This window comes from Xenopus laevis, chromosome 9_10S (assembly GCF_017654675.1).
Source record: "Xenopus laevis strain J_2021 chromosome 9_10S, Xenopus_laevis_v10.1, whole genome shotgun sequence".
Taxonomy (NCBI): Eukaryota; Metazoa; Chordata; class Amphibia; order Anura; family Pipidae; genus Xenopus; species Xenopus laevis.
Genome location: NC_054388.1, coordinates 52,941,671 through 52,956,456, shown reverse-complemented (window position 1 = coordinate 52,956,456; position 14,786 = coordinate 52,941,671). Strand labels below are relative to the sequence as shown.

Sequence of the window (14,786 nt, the reverse complement as noted above, 5' to 3'; positions counted from 1 at the left end):
TCCAGTGAAACTATGGAAAATGTATCTGAAATCCAGGAGGATATTGATAAAAGAACAACCCTTGATGGCAAAGAATCTGTTAACTCACTGCATACACCCCAAGATGGACAGTTGCCTCTTATACATATTGCATTCTCTATACAAGGGACACAAAAACACAAAATTAAGACTCGATTTAAACAGTTTCTCATGAAGACTCTGTGAGGTGTTTCTCACAATGTCAACCACAGCTTTAATGTCATTGCTCAGAAAGAGAACAAGAAGGGAAAGAAAAATAGAAAAAACTAGGACAAAGTCTACTTCTGATGCCCCATTGAAGTAGAAACAAAAGCCTCGCTCTGTTAACAAGAACATTAAGAGTGTTCCATTTCCTCCTCTGGAATTAACTACTTCAACCAAAAGGTTGAGATCAAACTCTTGCTTATCAATATGTCCAAAGAGTAGTAATTCCCCAGTTATCAAGAACCACCATATTTTACAAGGATCACCTACCATGACATTTTCAAGAAAATATATGAAGGTCCAGATATATATATGAAATGGTTGTGATACCTTTTTATCCCCTTAAACTAGAGATCCAGTGAGTGGCCAGTAGGGATGGGCGAATTTGACCGGTTTCGTCAAAATTCTGCGGGCGGCGAAATGTCGCCGATGCCCATTAAAGGCACGTCTTTTTATTTTGACGCACAACACCATACAAGTCTATGGGCGTCATTTTTTTGGCGAAAAAATTCACCCATCCCTAGTGGCCAGTTCTGTTTATAGAGAATCACACTCAGCTATGTCTAAGAAAGGCTCTGCCTTTAAAGTTGCAAGGTTGCCTTCTGCTAATGACTCCAACAGGAGAAGGAAACCAAAATAACCGAAGCAAGAGATGTGATTCTGGCTCAAGACAAAAGCATAATAATTTAGCTGCAAAAGATGAGAAAAGTGTAACTTTACAGAAAATGGAGCATGGTGTAATTATTTCAGGTAAAGACTGGCAGATCATGGAAAAGAGTAAAGATATTCTTGATAGTAGAGACTCAGTGGCAGTGGCTGTGGTCTTGGAACCCTTTGAAAAAATATTTATCATGCGGACTTTTCTATAATAAAAGAGGCCAGCACAGAAAATTCACTCTGAGCGTGTGTTTTTGTGTGATGAGGGGGATCTGGAAAAATGGACCTAAAATACCTAGATGCAGAGGTAGTTATACAGCATATAAAGTGGTGTTAAACTGATGGGGCTTATGAATACAGTTTCACAATCAGTACAGAATTTTTTACAATAAATTTAGGAACCACCCAGGTAAAAAGCCAAAGGTCAAATAGTTTATGCCTTCCAGTGTCAGACAGGACCTCTTGGGGCCTATTAGAGAGTCTGATATCTGTGTCCCTCTGTCACAACTTACTTAATGATATAGGGCTATAGGCTATGGCTATACCAGTAGATGGTATGACCTAAGAGTTGAAATTCTTTTAAGGCCCCACTGTAGGATACTTTCCATGTTCAAGGTTTGTGTTTTTTGGCCATACTTTCACGTGGTTAGGAAGGGGAGGGGCATGGACCAGACACAAAGGACTGACTGCGGTAAGAGAATCACAGTTTGTAGAACTTGGGTGGGTTAGTATTCACTTTAGCTGCTGTAAAAGTGGCTGCATAACCATTTTATTGAAAATGCATTGAAAGTATACTTCATTAAAAAAGTGGATAACCATTTAACGGAGTAATGTTTAGGCTGATGCAAAGTGGGAATATAATGAAAGGCAATATATGGTGTATTACAAAGATGCATGTACATTTTCCATGTTCATATGGAAACTTTGGCCCATTTGCATTAGCCCTACTAGGAACCTGTCCCTGAGTAAATAAATCTAGTCTTTCGCTACCACTTAGCCTTGTACAGAAATAACAACTAGCCAAACAGATAAACATGATGGGGAACCCCAACCAGCTTATCATTTAAGATAAAAGGCCTGCTCTTTTATCTGACCATGTGAAAGAAAAAACTACAGAGAAACAAAGTACCCTGATGGAACGTGCTAATTACAATAATGCAAATGAGTTTTACCTTGTGGACTTACCAATGAAATGCAACACTTGCATGAACATTATTATATTTTATATAGTATATCATTTATATTTTATTGCTTTGTTCTAGTAGCTTTCCAAACTGACTAAGACAAAGTTGAGTCATTCCTACTCAGAACTACACAAACTGGCAAGGTCTACTCAAATATCTTTATTTTCCCCCCAATTATTTCTGCCCACCTACCAGTGGTAAGAAAATATCAAGTTTTATAGCCCGCTTCACCTGGATAAATGACATCCCTGGTGTACGTGGCAACAATATGTTTTAATGAGAGAACGTGCTGTACCTAAAAACTGGCTCATGAATATCAACATGGACCTGATTCAGCTTGACAGAGAACAAAGATTTCTTTCCTCTGAAAAAAACTGTTGAATTCTTTCGAAACAGTGAAAAAAAAAATACATTAAAAAATAAATTAGCGATAGATTCATTCTCTGTGTTTTTTTTATAAAAAAAGAAATTAAAAAAATCCAAAACAACTGCTGGAAAGACATGCTCATTAGAGGCATCTTCTTCTGATCAGCGATCCGGGAGGAGCAGTGGTTTCCTTTCATCTGAGGTAGATCCATGGAGAAAGGGAGGAAAATCCGCTGTTTTTTTCTATTCACATCATGCCTATTGATAATATGACCACTATAGAAATGGGGTATAAAAGGCAGAACTGTAAGGGCAGCCCACTCTGCAATGCTTGGAAGTACTAATTGATACAGAAAATTTACAGTTAGTGATAGAAGTTTAGTAAACTGTCAATAACTATATGTAGTTGCACACGTATCACACAACAGTCTCCATATATTATTACTGTGTTTGTTTCAACAGTCTGCTGGTTGCAACACAAGCCATGTCTTCAACCTCTCTGAGAACTCCATCAGTGGATCTTTCCCTTGGCTAAGTTTTATTGGCCCATGTATGGCCACCTTTAGACCACAAGAAATACTCCTTATATGCTAGATGTATTGGTATAGGCAACAACGTTGCTCTGCAGGCTTAAGCAAAGCCCTGCAATTAATGGTACCAGTAAATGCCTGGTCCAAATTTATTGGTATCAGGTGTACTGCAGTCTCACAAGCCAAGGAGAACTAAGATTCTTTTGACCCAGTTACAGCAGAAAATGAGTATAAGAAGCTACAGGAAGAGGTGGACCTTTTTAAAGCCTTGGACCATGTGAACATTGTCAGTTACTTGGGCATATGTCATGAGGATAACATGGTGACCATCTTTATGGAGTTTGTGCCAGGTGGCTCAATCTCTAGTATACCGAGACATTTGGGCCATTACAAGAGACAGTAGTTATCAAATACACAAAGCAAATTTTGCAAGATATCACCTGCCTTCAAAGTAACAAGGTCATCATCAGAGACTTTAAAGGGAACAGCGTTATGCCAATGCCCAATAGAATTATAAAGCTGATAAACTTTGGAAATGCAAAACGCTTGACTTACTTGAACAAAAATGTTGCGGTCTGACATATGGAGCCTGGGCTGTATAGTCTTTTGAGATGGCAACAGGAAAGCCACCCCTGGCTCATATGCACAAAATGGCAGCCATGTTTTACATAAGAGCCAAGAGAGGACTTATGCCGAACTCTCCCTGATCATTTTTCTAAAAGCGCAAGAGCCTTTGTAAACCTATGCAGCCATGAGATGCGCCATGAGCTATAACATCTTCTAAATGGTATCTATATTGCACAATTTTATGGTTGAAACAGAACTGGATTTTAGGCCTGTCCAACCCTAATGATGGAGCTATGTTACCCATAAGAAACCATTGACATGTAGCATTATCCTTTACAGAACTCACTAAGTCTTATTCCATCAGACTGGTTTCCCCACCTCCCTGGCTCATAGCTGAATGGAAAACTCCATGCAGCCCTTTTTAGCCTGGACCTTTTTTACCATTGGAAAGAGACAGGCCCTTGTACCATGATCAGGGCTGGGCAGTTGGCTACTAAGGTGAGTTCCAAGTCTTGAGACAAAGGTGAAAAGCTTGCATTTTACAAGGTGCGGCAGCAGCCTAAGAAACAGCACCTTCCAAGTAGATTCACCTATCTAGACATATTATAACAAGGCTATGGCACATAGGGCATTTAATTGCTCATACGCCGTATTAGAGACTGACTTGGCAAGATCTTCAGGGCATTCTTCCTAATGGCACAAATATTGGTAGTTCATATGTTATACAATTGTGTTCAGAATAATAAGCAGTGTGTTTAAAAAAAAAGTGAATAAACCTTAAAATCATTATATCTTTTATTTCCATAGATGCAACTGCATTGGAAACACTGCACATTCTTTTCCAAATCAAAACATGAAGAAAAATGTATCTAATTGTTATACCTTTACAAAAAGTAAAGAAAAAGGAATATTAGGCTGTTCAAAAAATAGCATTCTGCATTCTTCTTTACAAACTCAAACATTCACTGTTGATAACTGAAAAATGTTTCAAGATTTTGCTTTCCTTTGAATCATTGAACTAATATTTATTTGTATAATCAGTATTTCTGAGAACTGCTGCACATCTGTGTTGTATGGAGTCCACCAACTTCTGGCACCTGTTACATACAGTCTTTTTTTCAACAAAGGGAGTTTGCAAAGGCTTCTTGCCGATAATTTGTTTTCACTTAGCCGTCTTCTAATAACAGTACTCACAGGTATTTTGGCTATTCTTCTATCCATTTGAATGGTAAGTTTTCCATTTTCTTCCAAATCTTTCAGGTTTTGGTTGTCATTAAAGCATTTGAGATAATTTTAGGTGAGCAGCCTATCATTTTCTCCACTTCTTTATATGTTTCTCCCTCTCCAATCAATGATCTATTTTACTCAGATTTTCAGAGAGAAATACACTATAACCAGCATGCACAACATTTGCTGGCGAACTTCTTAAATAGGGACGTAATTGACACCTGTTTTTTCACAGAATGAATGACCTCACTAATTGAACTCCACACTGCTTTTATTTGGAACAAGCCATTATTTGGAACAAGCCTCAATTAATTGTATCAATTACACAGAATCAGCAGCAGTCATGGCATGACTGTTGGGTCTGTTGGTTTTCTATTACTCTACTACACTTAGTAAATTATTTGCCATATAGAAATATAATTTCTACCAAAAATGGTGATTGATCAGGTTAGTGATGTTGGACTGCTATTATTCTGAACACAACTGTATATTCTATCTTATATGTAAAACATACATAGAAATATGTTATACATATTGCCTGTTGGTCATAGCGATAAAGAAACATCTGATAATGAGCTGTACTTACAAAAATTGTCAGCTATGGTGGTGGTAGATTCTCAGACGGCTGTTCAGAACCTTCATGGAAACCTACAAAACAAATCAATTAACTGTGATGTTTTCAGAAAATGTACACAGAAAGTTCACAGAAAATAATTGAATAAATGTTAGATAAAACTAAAGCTGGTAATGTCCCATTCCAGATGCAAGTCACACTTTCAAACTTCTCTAGGGCCCTGCAGTAGCCCCTCCCAACCGAATATGACTGATAACTGTAATGTTGTTTTTTGCTTCATTACAAACACTCAACTTTGAAAAATATTCTATCTTAGTATATGGCAACACTGTTGCCTGCCCATTCTGTAATTTAAGGTTTATATATTAGGCTTATATTGTTATAAACTAAGATACCCAGAACGGTCAGTCAACCAGGATTGTCTGGGAGTCACATGGTTTCATATGCTGGGAGAAATAGGCATTTTCATGGTATAACTGGGTGTTGTTGGGTTGCACCTGGCCATGACCAAAGCCCTTTTGGAAATTGAATTTGGGAGGTTGACATCTTTCAACACATTTGGATCAGCTTCCCTTTGGGTAAGTAACACCAAATGTATCGTCTGCATTTCTTACTTGTGGGCTGCTTTCTATGGTCAAACAGTGGTTGGTTTAGTCCCAGTCTAGAAACCATGTGTGGGGTTTTTCCATTGCAATGCTCACTTACAGACTTGTTAAGGCACTGATCCCCAACCAGTAGCTCGTGAGCAACATGTTGCTCTCCAACCCCTTGTATGTTACTCCCAGTGGCCTCAAAACAGGTGCTTATTTTTGAATTCCAGGCTTGGAAGCAAGTTTTGGCTGCATAAAAAACAGGTGCACTGCTTAACAGAGCCTCAATGTAGGTTGACAATCCACATAGGGCCTACTAATTGGCCAGAACGGTCAGTCAACCAGGATTGTCTGGGAGTCATATGGTTTCATATACATCCCTTATTTGGCACCTTAGGAACATTTTCATCCTTTTACTTTAATGTTGCTCACAGGTTCAAAAGGTTGGGCATCCCTGGGTTAAGGAAAGGTCTTAAAAATAAAACAAAAAGCAGACTGGGTCCTAGCTTGGCAATGATACACAGACTATCCCAAGAGGGAAGTACAGATAATCAGAGCTGTATATCTTTGGAAGTGTGTGTTAGTGATGTGCAGGCCAGCCCTTTAACCTGTGGGTCAGGTGGGTTCATGCAGCACTAAATATTTGTCCCAGGGCAGACCCACAGGCCAGGTTGGGTGCGGACTGTCAAGGGTCAGGTGCGGGTTGCCAATTTGTTAACCTGCAAGTATGTACATACGTGTTTGCTTACGTGCATGTACCCAGGAAATAAAGAGCAAACTACACCACTTAATAAAAAACCCAAGGTTACAGAATATGATATAAACTTCGAGAACAATATAGAAAACAGAAAACAGGTTATAACCATAAACATTTTAAACAGCTTCCTCTCATATGTATAAATACAAATATACAGAGAAGGAATGTTCTTGGCATGCGATCAGTTATATACCTCATAATGTACTTTCTATGGGGAACAATATGGCACCTCCTACCCATATGTATAAATACAAATACACAGACAAGCAATGTTCTGGGCACACACAAAGTTAACCCTTGTACTTTACCGTTTAATGTTCACATCACACCAGGCATTTGCTCCACTGACAGAGAAAGGTCGGCTGCAACTTGGGCTGCCTGTCACAGAGTGGCAACTACATGTCACCATCACTGGTGGTACTGAAATCAACCATTTGAATAATAATTATGGCAGTTAGCTCAAATGGAGGTGTGTGTCATAGGCCAAAAAGAAACATTATGGGCAGGACTACACGGCCGTTTCGCAGCGATCCGACGCGCTGAACAAAATCGCAGGCGTCACGTCAGATGTGACGGAAACAAGGTAAGTAATGCCAGTGTCAGATTGTGTCGCATTGATGATCAAATGCCCTATAGCTGCACCCACTCAAATTAATAAAAAAAGGAATATACTGGGAAGCAGGACAAAGTAGTAGTTTTTACTCACATGCTTCATTTTAATTTTTTTTAAAAAAAATAAATAAAATGGCGATACTGCGCAGCACAGGGTCCACCCTCAAGGCTTCAGAGGCTTATAACATTATTTAGCAGATCAGTATACTAAATTTACAGAGTGGTGGTATACATCACTAAAGCGCTGCAGGGACCAAACTGTGTGGCTTTCTGTAAATGTCACGATCAGCAAATTTAAAAAAAACTAGAATTCACCATATGTAAGAAGATGCAAATACTTTGCATGAGAACAGTAACCAATAGCAACCAATAAGCGGTTTTTTTTTTAAACCGGTGATTATTAAATTCTACCTGATAAATGTGCTTCTAATTATTATTATTATCTTTCCCTATTACATGTAATACTACAGGGATCAAGAGGAACGCCCTGCAGCAGAGCAGCTCTTGGCCCACCCATTTATAAAGAGGAGAACATGAAAATTCTACATACTGGGAAAATATCTACAACATCTCGTCACCAAAATTGTAGAAGTAACATTTGTAATAAAGATCTGTAAATAGTGATGGACGAATTTGTCCCGTTTTGCTTCGCCACGAAATGGCGAAAATTCGTGAAACGAATTGAAGTCAATGGGCGTCAAAATTTTGTCAATTTCATACCCACAATGTACTTCAACATGTGCTTAGATCTCACCCACAGGAAAGATCTTAGCCCATGATTAAGTACCTTGCAGGTACAAAACGCGTAGGGACACACTTTTAACTATGACTAATAAAGTATGTTTCCTATACACCACAAAAGGTAGATCTGGAAAGGCAGATTAGTTCACCATTACTCAGCGCCAGATTTTCAAATAGGGCACCCCTAGGCCGGGCACCTCCTGCACCCCCTACCCCAGGCGTGCGTGTGTGCGCAACAGACGTGTGCACGTGCTCTACCACCATCGCGCACATGCAAGCTTCCACCAATGCACGCTTGAGTGACCCCTACCCCCAGCTCACATTCAAACTCACCGAGCTGCTTCTACGCTCTGGGATTCCTGTAGGAACCTGGAAATATGGATGCAGCTGGGCACCATGCCACCCCTACAAATATGCCGCCCTAGGCCCGGGCCTTGCCACAAAACCGTGCCTGCCATTATTCTCACAGAACTGCAGGAAGCAAAATGTCCAAATGCTATTGGCTGCTAGTCAAAAACGTTTAGGGGCAGAACCCACTTTCTATTCATTCCTTTTGGATTTTTAGAATCTTATTTATCAATGGAGTTCACCATTTCATAAACAAGTTTTTAAAAATCCTATAAAAATGAGTTTTTCTGTGGTGATTTCTAATCTCACATTTTGATAAATCTGCTCCTTATAATATACCTGCTTTGTGGCCATGCTGTAGTGCAAAACACAAACACACGGTACTCTGTCACTTGTGCAATGCCCAGTTTAACCTTCTCCTAAGGGGAAATTACATTTTCGGCCCACCAATTTCTTTATAATAAAACATTATCCTAATCTGAGCATTTTTTCCACTTGCCTTGTTTTCTCTAGTTTTCTAATTTTTCAAGACATTCAAAGTATCTAATGTATCTCTGGTAAGTTCTTAGCAATGTCACATCACAAGATGTTTTTTTTTTGGGAAAGCAAAGAGGAAATCTTAATACAGGCATAGGACCTGTTAGCCAGAAACCTGGAGAAGGGTTTTTTCTTCATAATTTGGATTATCATACTATTATCAATAGAACAATGGGCAGCCAACCAAATAGCATCTGACACCTCCGCTGAGATGCGTTTGCTTTGCTAAAGGTGCTCTCTAGGCCCACCTAGTGGTAGACATGAGAATCAACCAAGCAGGAAAAACCCTGCCTTTTCCTGCTAGGGAACATGACCTAGTACTGGCTCCTTCTGAAAGCTCAGAATCAGTAGTCAAATGAAGGGTTGTCACCTGTTCGGTTTTGACCAGGACAAGCTGGCCGGGTCAAAATTTCCTACCTGGTTTTCCAAATTAGGAAACCAGGGCAGGGTTCCCTATGATTGATGTGGCGATTGGCCAATCATCGATCACCACGTCGAAGCCCTGCCCTTGATTTCACAACTTGCCCCGGTCTATCATGGCTCCGCCCCATTAAAATCACAACCCCACCCCCTGCCTGGAGTCATATCGGGCAAAAGGTAGCAACCCTTGGCAAATGCACTGAGATGGCTGCCTCCACAAAATTAATTTGTTGGTTCAAGAATAAAATTTTGAATGCCAGAGTGAATTATTAGCAATGTAAGTGTAATTTAGAAATACATTGTAAACCATAAAAATCAAGACAGAATCCCTTAAAATCATATTACAATTACATTTTATCTTATTACAGAGAAAATAATTTAAAAAATCTAATTATTTGATTAGAATAGAGTCTATGGGAGATGGACTAACCATAATTTAGAGCTTTCTGTATAAAGGGTTTCCAGATAATGGATCCTATAGCCATATAAGCATAATCTCATACAAACAAGGTTAGCAAACAAAATATAATCAACTAAGCAATAATGAAATAATTAAGTTAACTTTCTGAAGCCTCGCCTCTGCAATCTTTTTCATGCAGGGGTCAGTCAGAATTTAATGGCCTACCCTTTGTCTAATATAATTAGAGTGGACTTTTTCAAAATAACCCACCTCCGACTGAGACAGATTCAATACATACTCTAGGTAAAAATACAAAAAGATGTATTAGACCTGGCAATCAAAATCACCAATGCCTACAAAGAATTAAATTAAACATCCGCCGGCCCAGACCTGCTCCCCCCCGGCAAAGTTAGTTACCTGAAATTGCCCTTAAGAGTTCGCTCACGTATTGGTGTAGAGTAAGCACACCATCTTCCAGATCTTCTTCTGTAAGTGAGCGCTGTATTGGCACATGCGCAGTTGGAGCAGTCTTCTCGTTTGTAGCAACTGTGCAAGCACCAAAAGTGCCGGAAATTGCCGAAAAGAAGGAAGACACGAAGAAGACCAGAGATCCGGAAGATGGCGCCCTCTGAGCTTACTCTGCACCTATACGTCAGCAATTTCAGGGGTAACCAATTATGCGGGGGGGGGGGAGCAGGGAGGTAGGACTACCTAGGGGGATTTTCTTATTGGGGGTTTATTTCACCTTTAAAGATGGGCTTTAGCTTACAGGGGTTACATTTGAAAGATGGTTCCACTTGATGCATGTACTGGTCGAATAAAAAGGGATGCCTACACCAACTTCATGTGTTATTCTATGTACATGAAGGGCCAATATGAGAACTAGCAGGAACATACATTGTTTTTTGAACATCTGTGTATGGTGGCCATACACAGGCAGATCTGCTCGTTTGTCGATGTCGCCAAACGAGTGGACCTCTCCCAGATATGCCCACATTGAGGTGGGTGATATTGGGCTGATCTGATCAGTATGAAGGCAATACATGTTGTTGGATCACGGGACTGCATCAACAAACAGATGCAGCCACGATCCGCCGATTTTTTACCCTGCCCAATCGGCGTCTGGCCAGATATCAATTGGGGAGGCCCGTTGAATGTCCCCACACACTGCCCAATAAGCTGCCGACTCAGTCTGTCGACAGTTTCTATCAGCCCGTGTATGGGGGCCTTAACATACAAAATAAAGAAAAGCATGTGATTATAAGGAGACATTGTGTCTATACATATAAGCATCACTTACCTTATGCCTCTGTGCCGGACATTGTGTACATATCTCTAGTGTTAAGTTGTTAATGGCTTTGCATTGTGCAGGTTCTGGATCCAGGGCCCATATTCACAGCAAGAACAGATATTCCCATGGCCACATATCAAGTTAAGGCATTTCAGCCTAATCAGTTAGACCCACCTTGAAATATCTAGCTTAGGTCTTTATTGAGAAGATTAAATGATACGCAAAGTATTTCAACCGGGTGTCAAAAAGTAGACACCACCCACCCAGGGAAATCGATTGTTATTTTGTTTTCCTGAGGCCAGTGCAAGAAAACTGCAATGACCAGTGGACAAATCTGTTTTCTGTACCTGTGTATGAATACACATGGCTATGAACTGCAATAGTTTCCTTTAGACTAGTGATCCCCAACCAGTGGCTCACATGTTGCTCACCAACCCCTCGAATGTTGCTTCCAGTGGCCTCAAAGCAGGTGCTTATTTTTGAATTCCTAATTGGAGGCATAAATACCAGGTATAATGTCAATCAGAGCCTCCTGTAGGCTGTCAGTCCACATAGGGACTACCTAATGGCTAATCAAACCACTTATTTTGCACCACCTTGGAAAAATGTTCCTGCTTTCATTGCCAACAACTTTTACATTTGACGAATACTCACAGGTAAAAAAAAAAAAGGGTTGGGGAGCCCAGTCTTATAAAGGTATAGATTATGTGCAGAGCTCATTCCTTCTGTTGCTCAGAAGGTTGTTGGTGGGGAAATGCAAATGGGACCACTTTTACACAAATTCAACTTTAAGGTTAATGGCCACATAGATTATTAGGACCATGACAGGGAACTAGAAGGTTGTAATCACCCATTTAATTCTATGGCAATCACTTAAAAGTGAGGATGCACTTATTATTAGCCAATAGTCATATAGAAACATTATTGTTTTCAAGCAACACAAAGGACCTGAGTTCACAGGCAACTGGAAAGAGGCACAGGGAAGGAAAGAAGCAGAACAGAATTATAAGAAGTTCAAATATGCAATGTTACAGCTAGATATATGGAATATGATCTGTACATTAAAAGGTGTATATCACTTTTAAAAGGACTGGGACTGAAAGGGAGTACTAGAAAACTTCAGCCCGATGAGCACTTGGGGGTTAGCTGTTGACCTTATGCTCAGCCTAGCTGTTGACCTATAGTCATGTGGGACTAATTCTAAGCAAGTTTCCAATATACATTCATCAAAAAGTATTTGTTTGTAAAAGTTATTGCTATTGTTCTGACTAGCTTGATATGCTGTATCGGTAGTTAGTTCTGCTTCCATCAAAATGTAATTTACCACAATGCTTGGCTTGTTCTGTGATTAACTGGAGAATAATCTACAGTTAAGTCATACTTGGCTATATTTGGTTTGGCAGTTTAGCTGCTTTTGAAAATACTACTTGGACACGTATAGCCAAATCAGTGGCCCACTTAAGACAGATAATCCTGTCATCCTGATGGAGGATGATCTGCCCTGATGACCACATTTTGCCCAAAAGAAATGGAGGAACCACATCTCTGTGGCTACTATCACTTCCTGCTGTTCTAATTGTTAGTGCAAGCCTGTATATGGTTGGATGTGCCCACAATATCATTTAGGATTAAACCCTCAGCGTCACAAACAAATAGCAAACACCAATAGACACCAATAGAATAGAAGGCCATATTGTAATAGGCTGCATCTTACCATATGTTGTTAAAGGAATTGATCAGTGTAAAAATAAAAGCTGGGTAAATAGATAGGCTGTGCAAAATAAAAAAAAGTTTCGACTACAGTTAGTTAGTCAAAAATGTAATGTATAAAGGCTGGAGTGACTGGATGTCTAATATAATAGCCAGAACACTACTTTCTGCTTTGCCCTTCTCTTGGTTTATACTGATTGGTTACCAGGCAGTAACCAATCAGTGATTGGGGGGGGGCACATGCATCATAACAGTTTGCTTCTGAACCTGATGTGCATGCTATAGATCAATTGCGAACTAGCTGAACAATTTTGTCCCATGTGGCCCCCCTTCAAGTCACTGACTAAAGGTGGCCATACATGGGCCGATAAAAGCTGCCGACAGACCGTGTCGGTAGCTTATTGGCCGTGTATGGGGCCCCCCGACGGGCTTCACCGATCGAGATCTAGCCGAAAGTCGGCCAGATCTCTATCGGATGGGACAAAAAATCCTGTCGAAACGCGCCTGCATCTATTCGTTGATGCGGTCCCGCAATTCGACCACCCATTGCTATTCGTTAGGATCCGATCGTTGGGCCCTAGGGCCCACGATCGGATCAGCCCGATATTGCCCACCTCAAGGTGGGCATATCGGGGAGAGATCCGCTCGTTTGATGGCATCGCCAAACGAGCGGATCTCTCAGTGTATGGGCACCTTAAGAGTTAGAGAATTGAAAAGCAGGAAGTCGTGCTCTTTTTGAAAGAGTGACCGTATATACAACAGTTTATAGATTACATGTATTTCTTACTGTTTACATATTTTTACACTGAACACAGAAAGCTGCATGGCACTGCTGAAGTCTTAGCTGAGGAGACATGGATTCTGGAGCTAGCCAAGCAATGAAGTAAACAAATAAATAAAAATTGCTGTATACTGTAAAGTTACTTAAATAAGACACATTCTGTTTGCCTATTGCTTTAATTGGGAAAATGTATGCATGTCTGTCGCTGTGACAGAATGCTCGCTTATACAGATAGCTAGAATCTCAGCCATAAAGCAGGGCAGGACGGCTGTTTACAAAGGGTATCAGATAGGATCAGTGCCACTGTGACAGAATACGGTTATAAAGAATGCTGTTTTGAAAGAACAAGCAACAATACTCAAGTACAGCACTTTATACCCAAGAGTTACATTGTTTTTGACACAGATACATACAGCTTTTTCATTTGATTACAGTATTCAATTGTTTCAATGGATGTGAAGCATGCAAACAGTATATGCTTCCCCTGCTTGCAAAAAAAAAACGAAAAAAAAACCACACATTTAACATTTTAGCAATATATAAATTATATGTTAGAGTGATGTAGACAAAAATGTTATTTTAAACTATTTGCATTTGCAAACCTGACCTCTCCATCTTCCAGCCTGGCACTCAAAACATGGCCTGGTTGCTAGGATAAGTGGGACACTAGCAACCAAATAGTTTAAATTACAAACTGGAAACCTACAAAAACGTACAATTGCTCAGGGTGTTTTTCTAAGCACGTTTGCAATATATAATTTTTCCGTTTTTAACTGTATTTTATATTACATTTTTAACAGTGCCACCTGCTGGTCAGTTCCTGTAACTGTAAAGTCAGAAAGAAAACAGAAGTTTTCTGATGTTGCTCTGCTCAGAAAAGAGATCAGAAGCCTCAGATGTCTTTTCCCATCTCCTTCCTGAGCAGAAAAACTTTAGACAACCAACTTTCTGTTTTCCATCTGAAGTTATATCTCTGAATGTACAGTTATAGGAACTGACCAGCAGGTGGCGCACAATTATAAAGGTATGGGATCAGTTATCCAGAAACCCATTATCCAGAAAGCACTGAATTACAAAAGACCATCTCCCATAGACTTCATTATAAGGAAATAATTCTAATTGTTAAAAATTATTTCCATTACCTCTGTAATAATTAAACAGCACCTGGTACTTGATCCCAACTAAAATATAATTAATCCTTATGGAGGCAGCACACTCCTATTGGGTTTATTCAATGTTTAAATTATTTTTTAGTGTTCTAAGTATGGAGAT

At 39.8% G+C, this 14,786-nt stretch overlaps 1 protein-coding gene across 1 annotated transcript in view; it reads right to left on the bottom strand.

The window, feature by feature from the left end:
* Positions 1–2,317: 2,317 nt before the first annotated feature.
* The window catches only part of ccnt2.S (cyclin T2 S homeolog), a 32,028-nt gene continuing 19,559 nt past the window's right edge, over positions 2,318–14,786 (bottom strand). The window contains 2 exon segments of the mRNA NM_001094146.1: positions 2,318–2,705; positions 5,340–5,401. Of these exon segments, the coding sequence (NP_001087615.1) occupies positions 5,352–5,401 (50 nt within the window). The 3' untranslated portion in view covers positions 2,318–2,705; positions 5,340–5,351.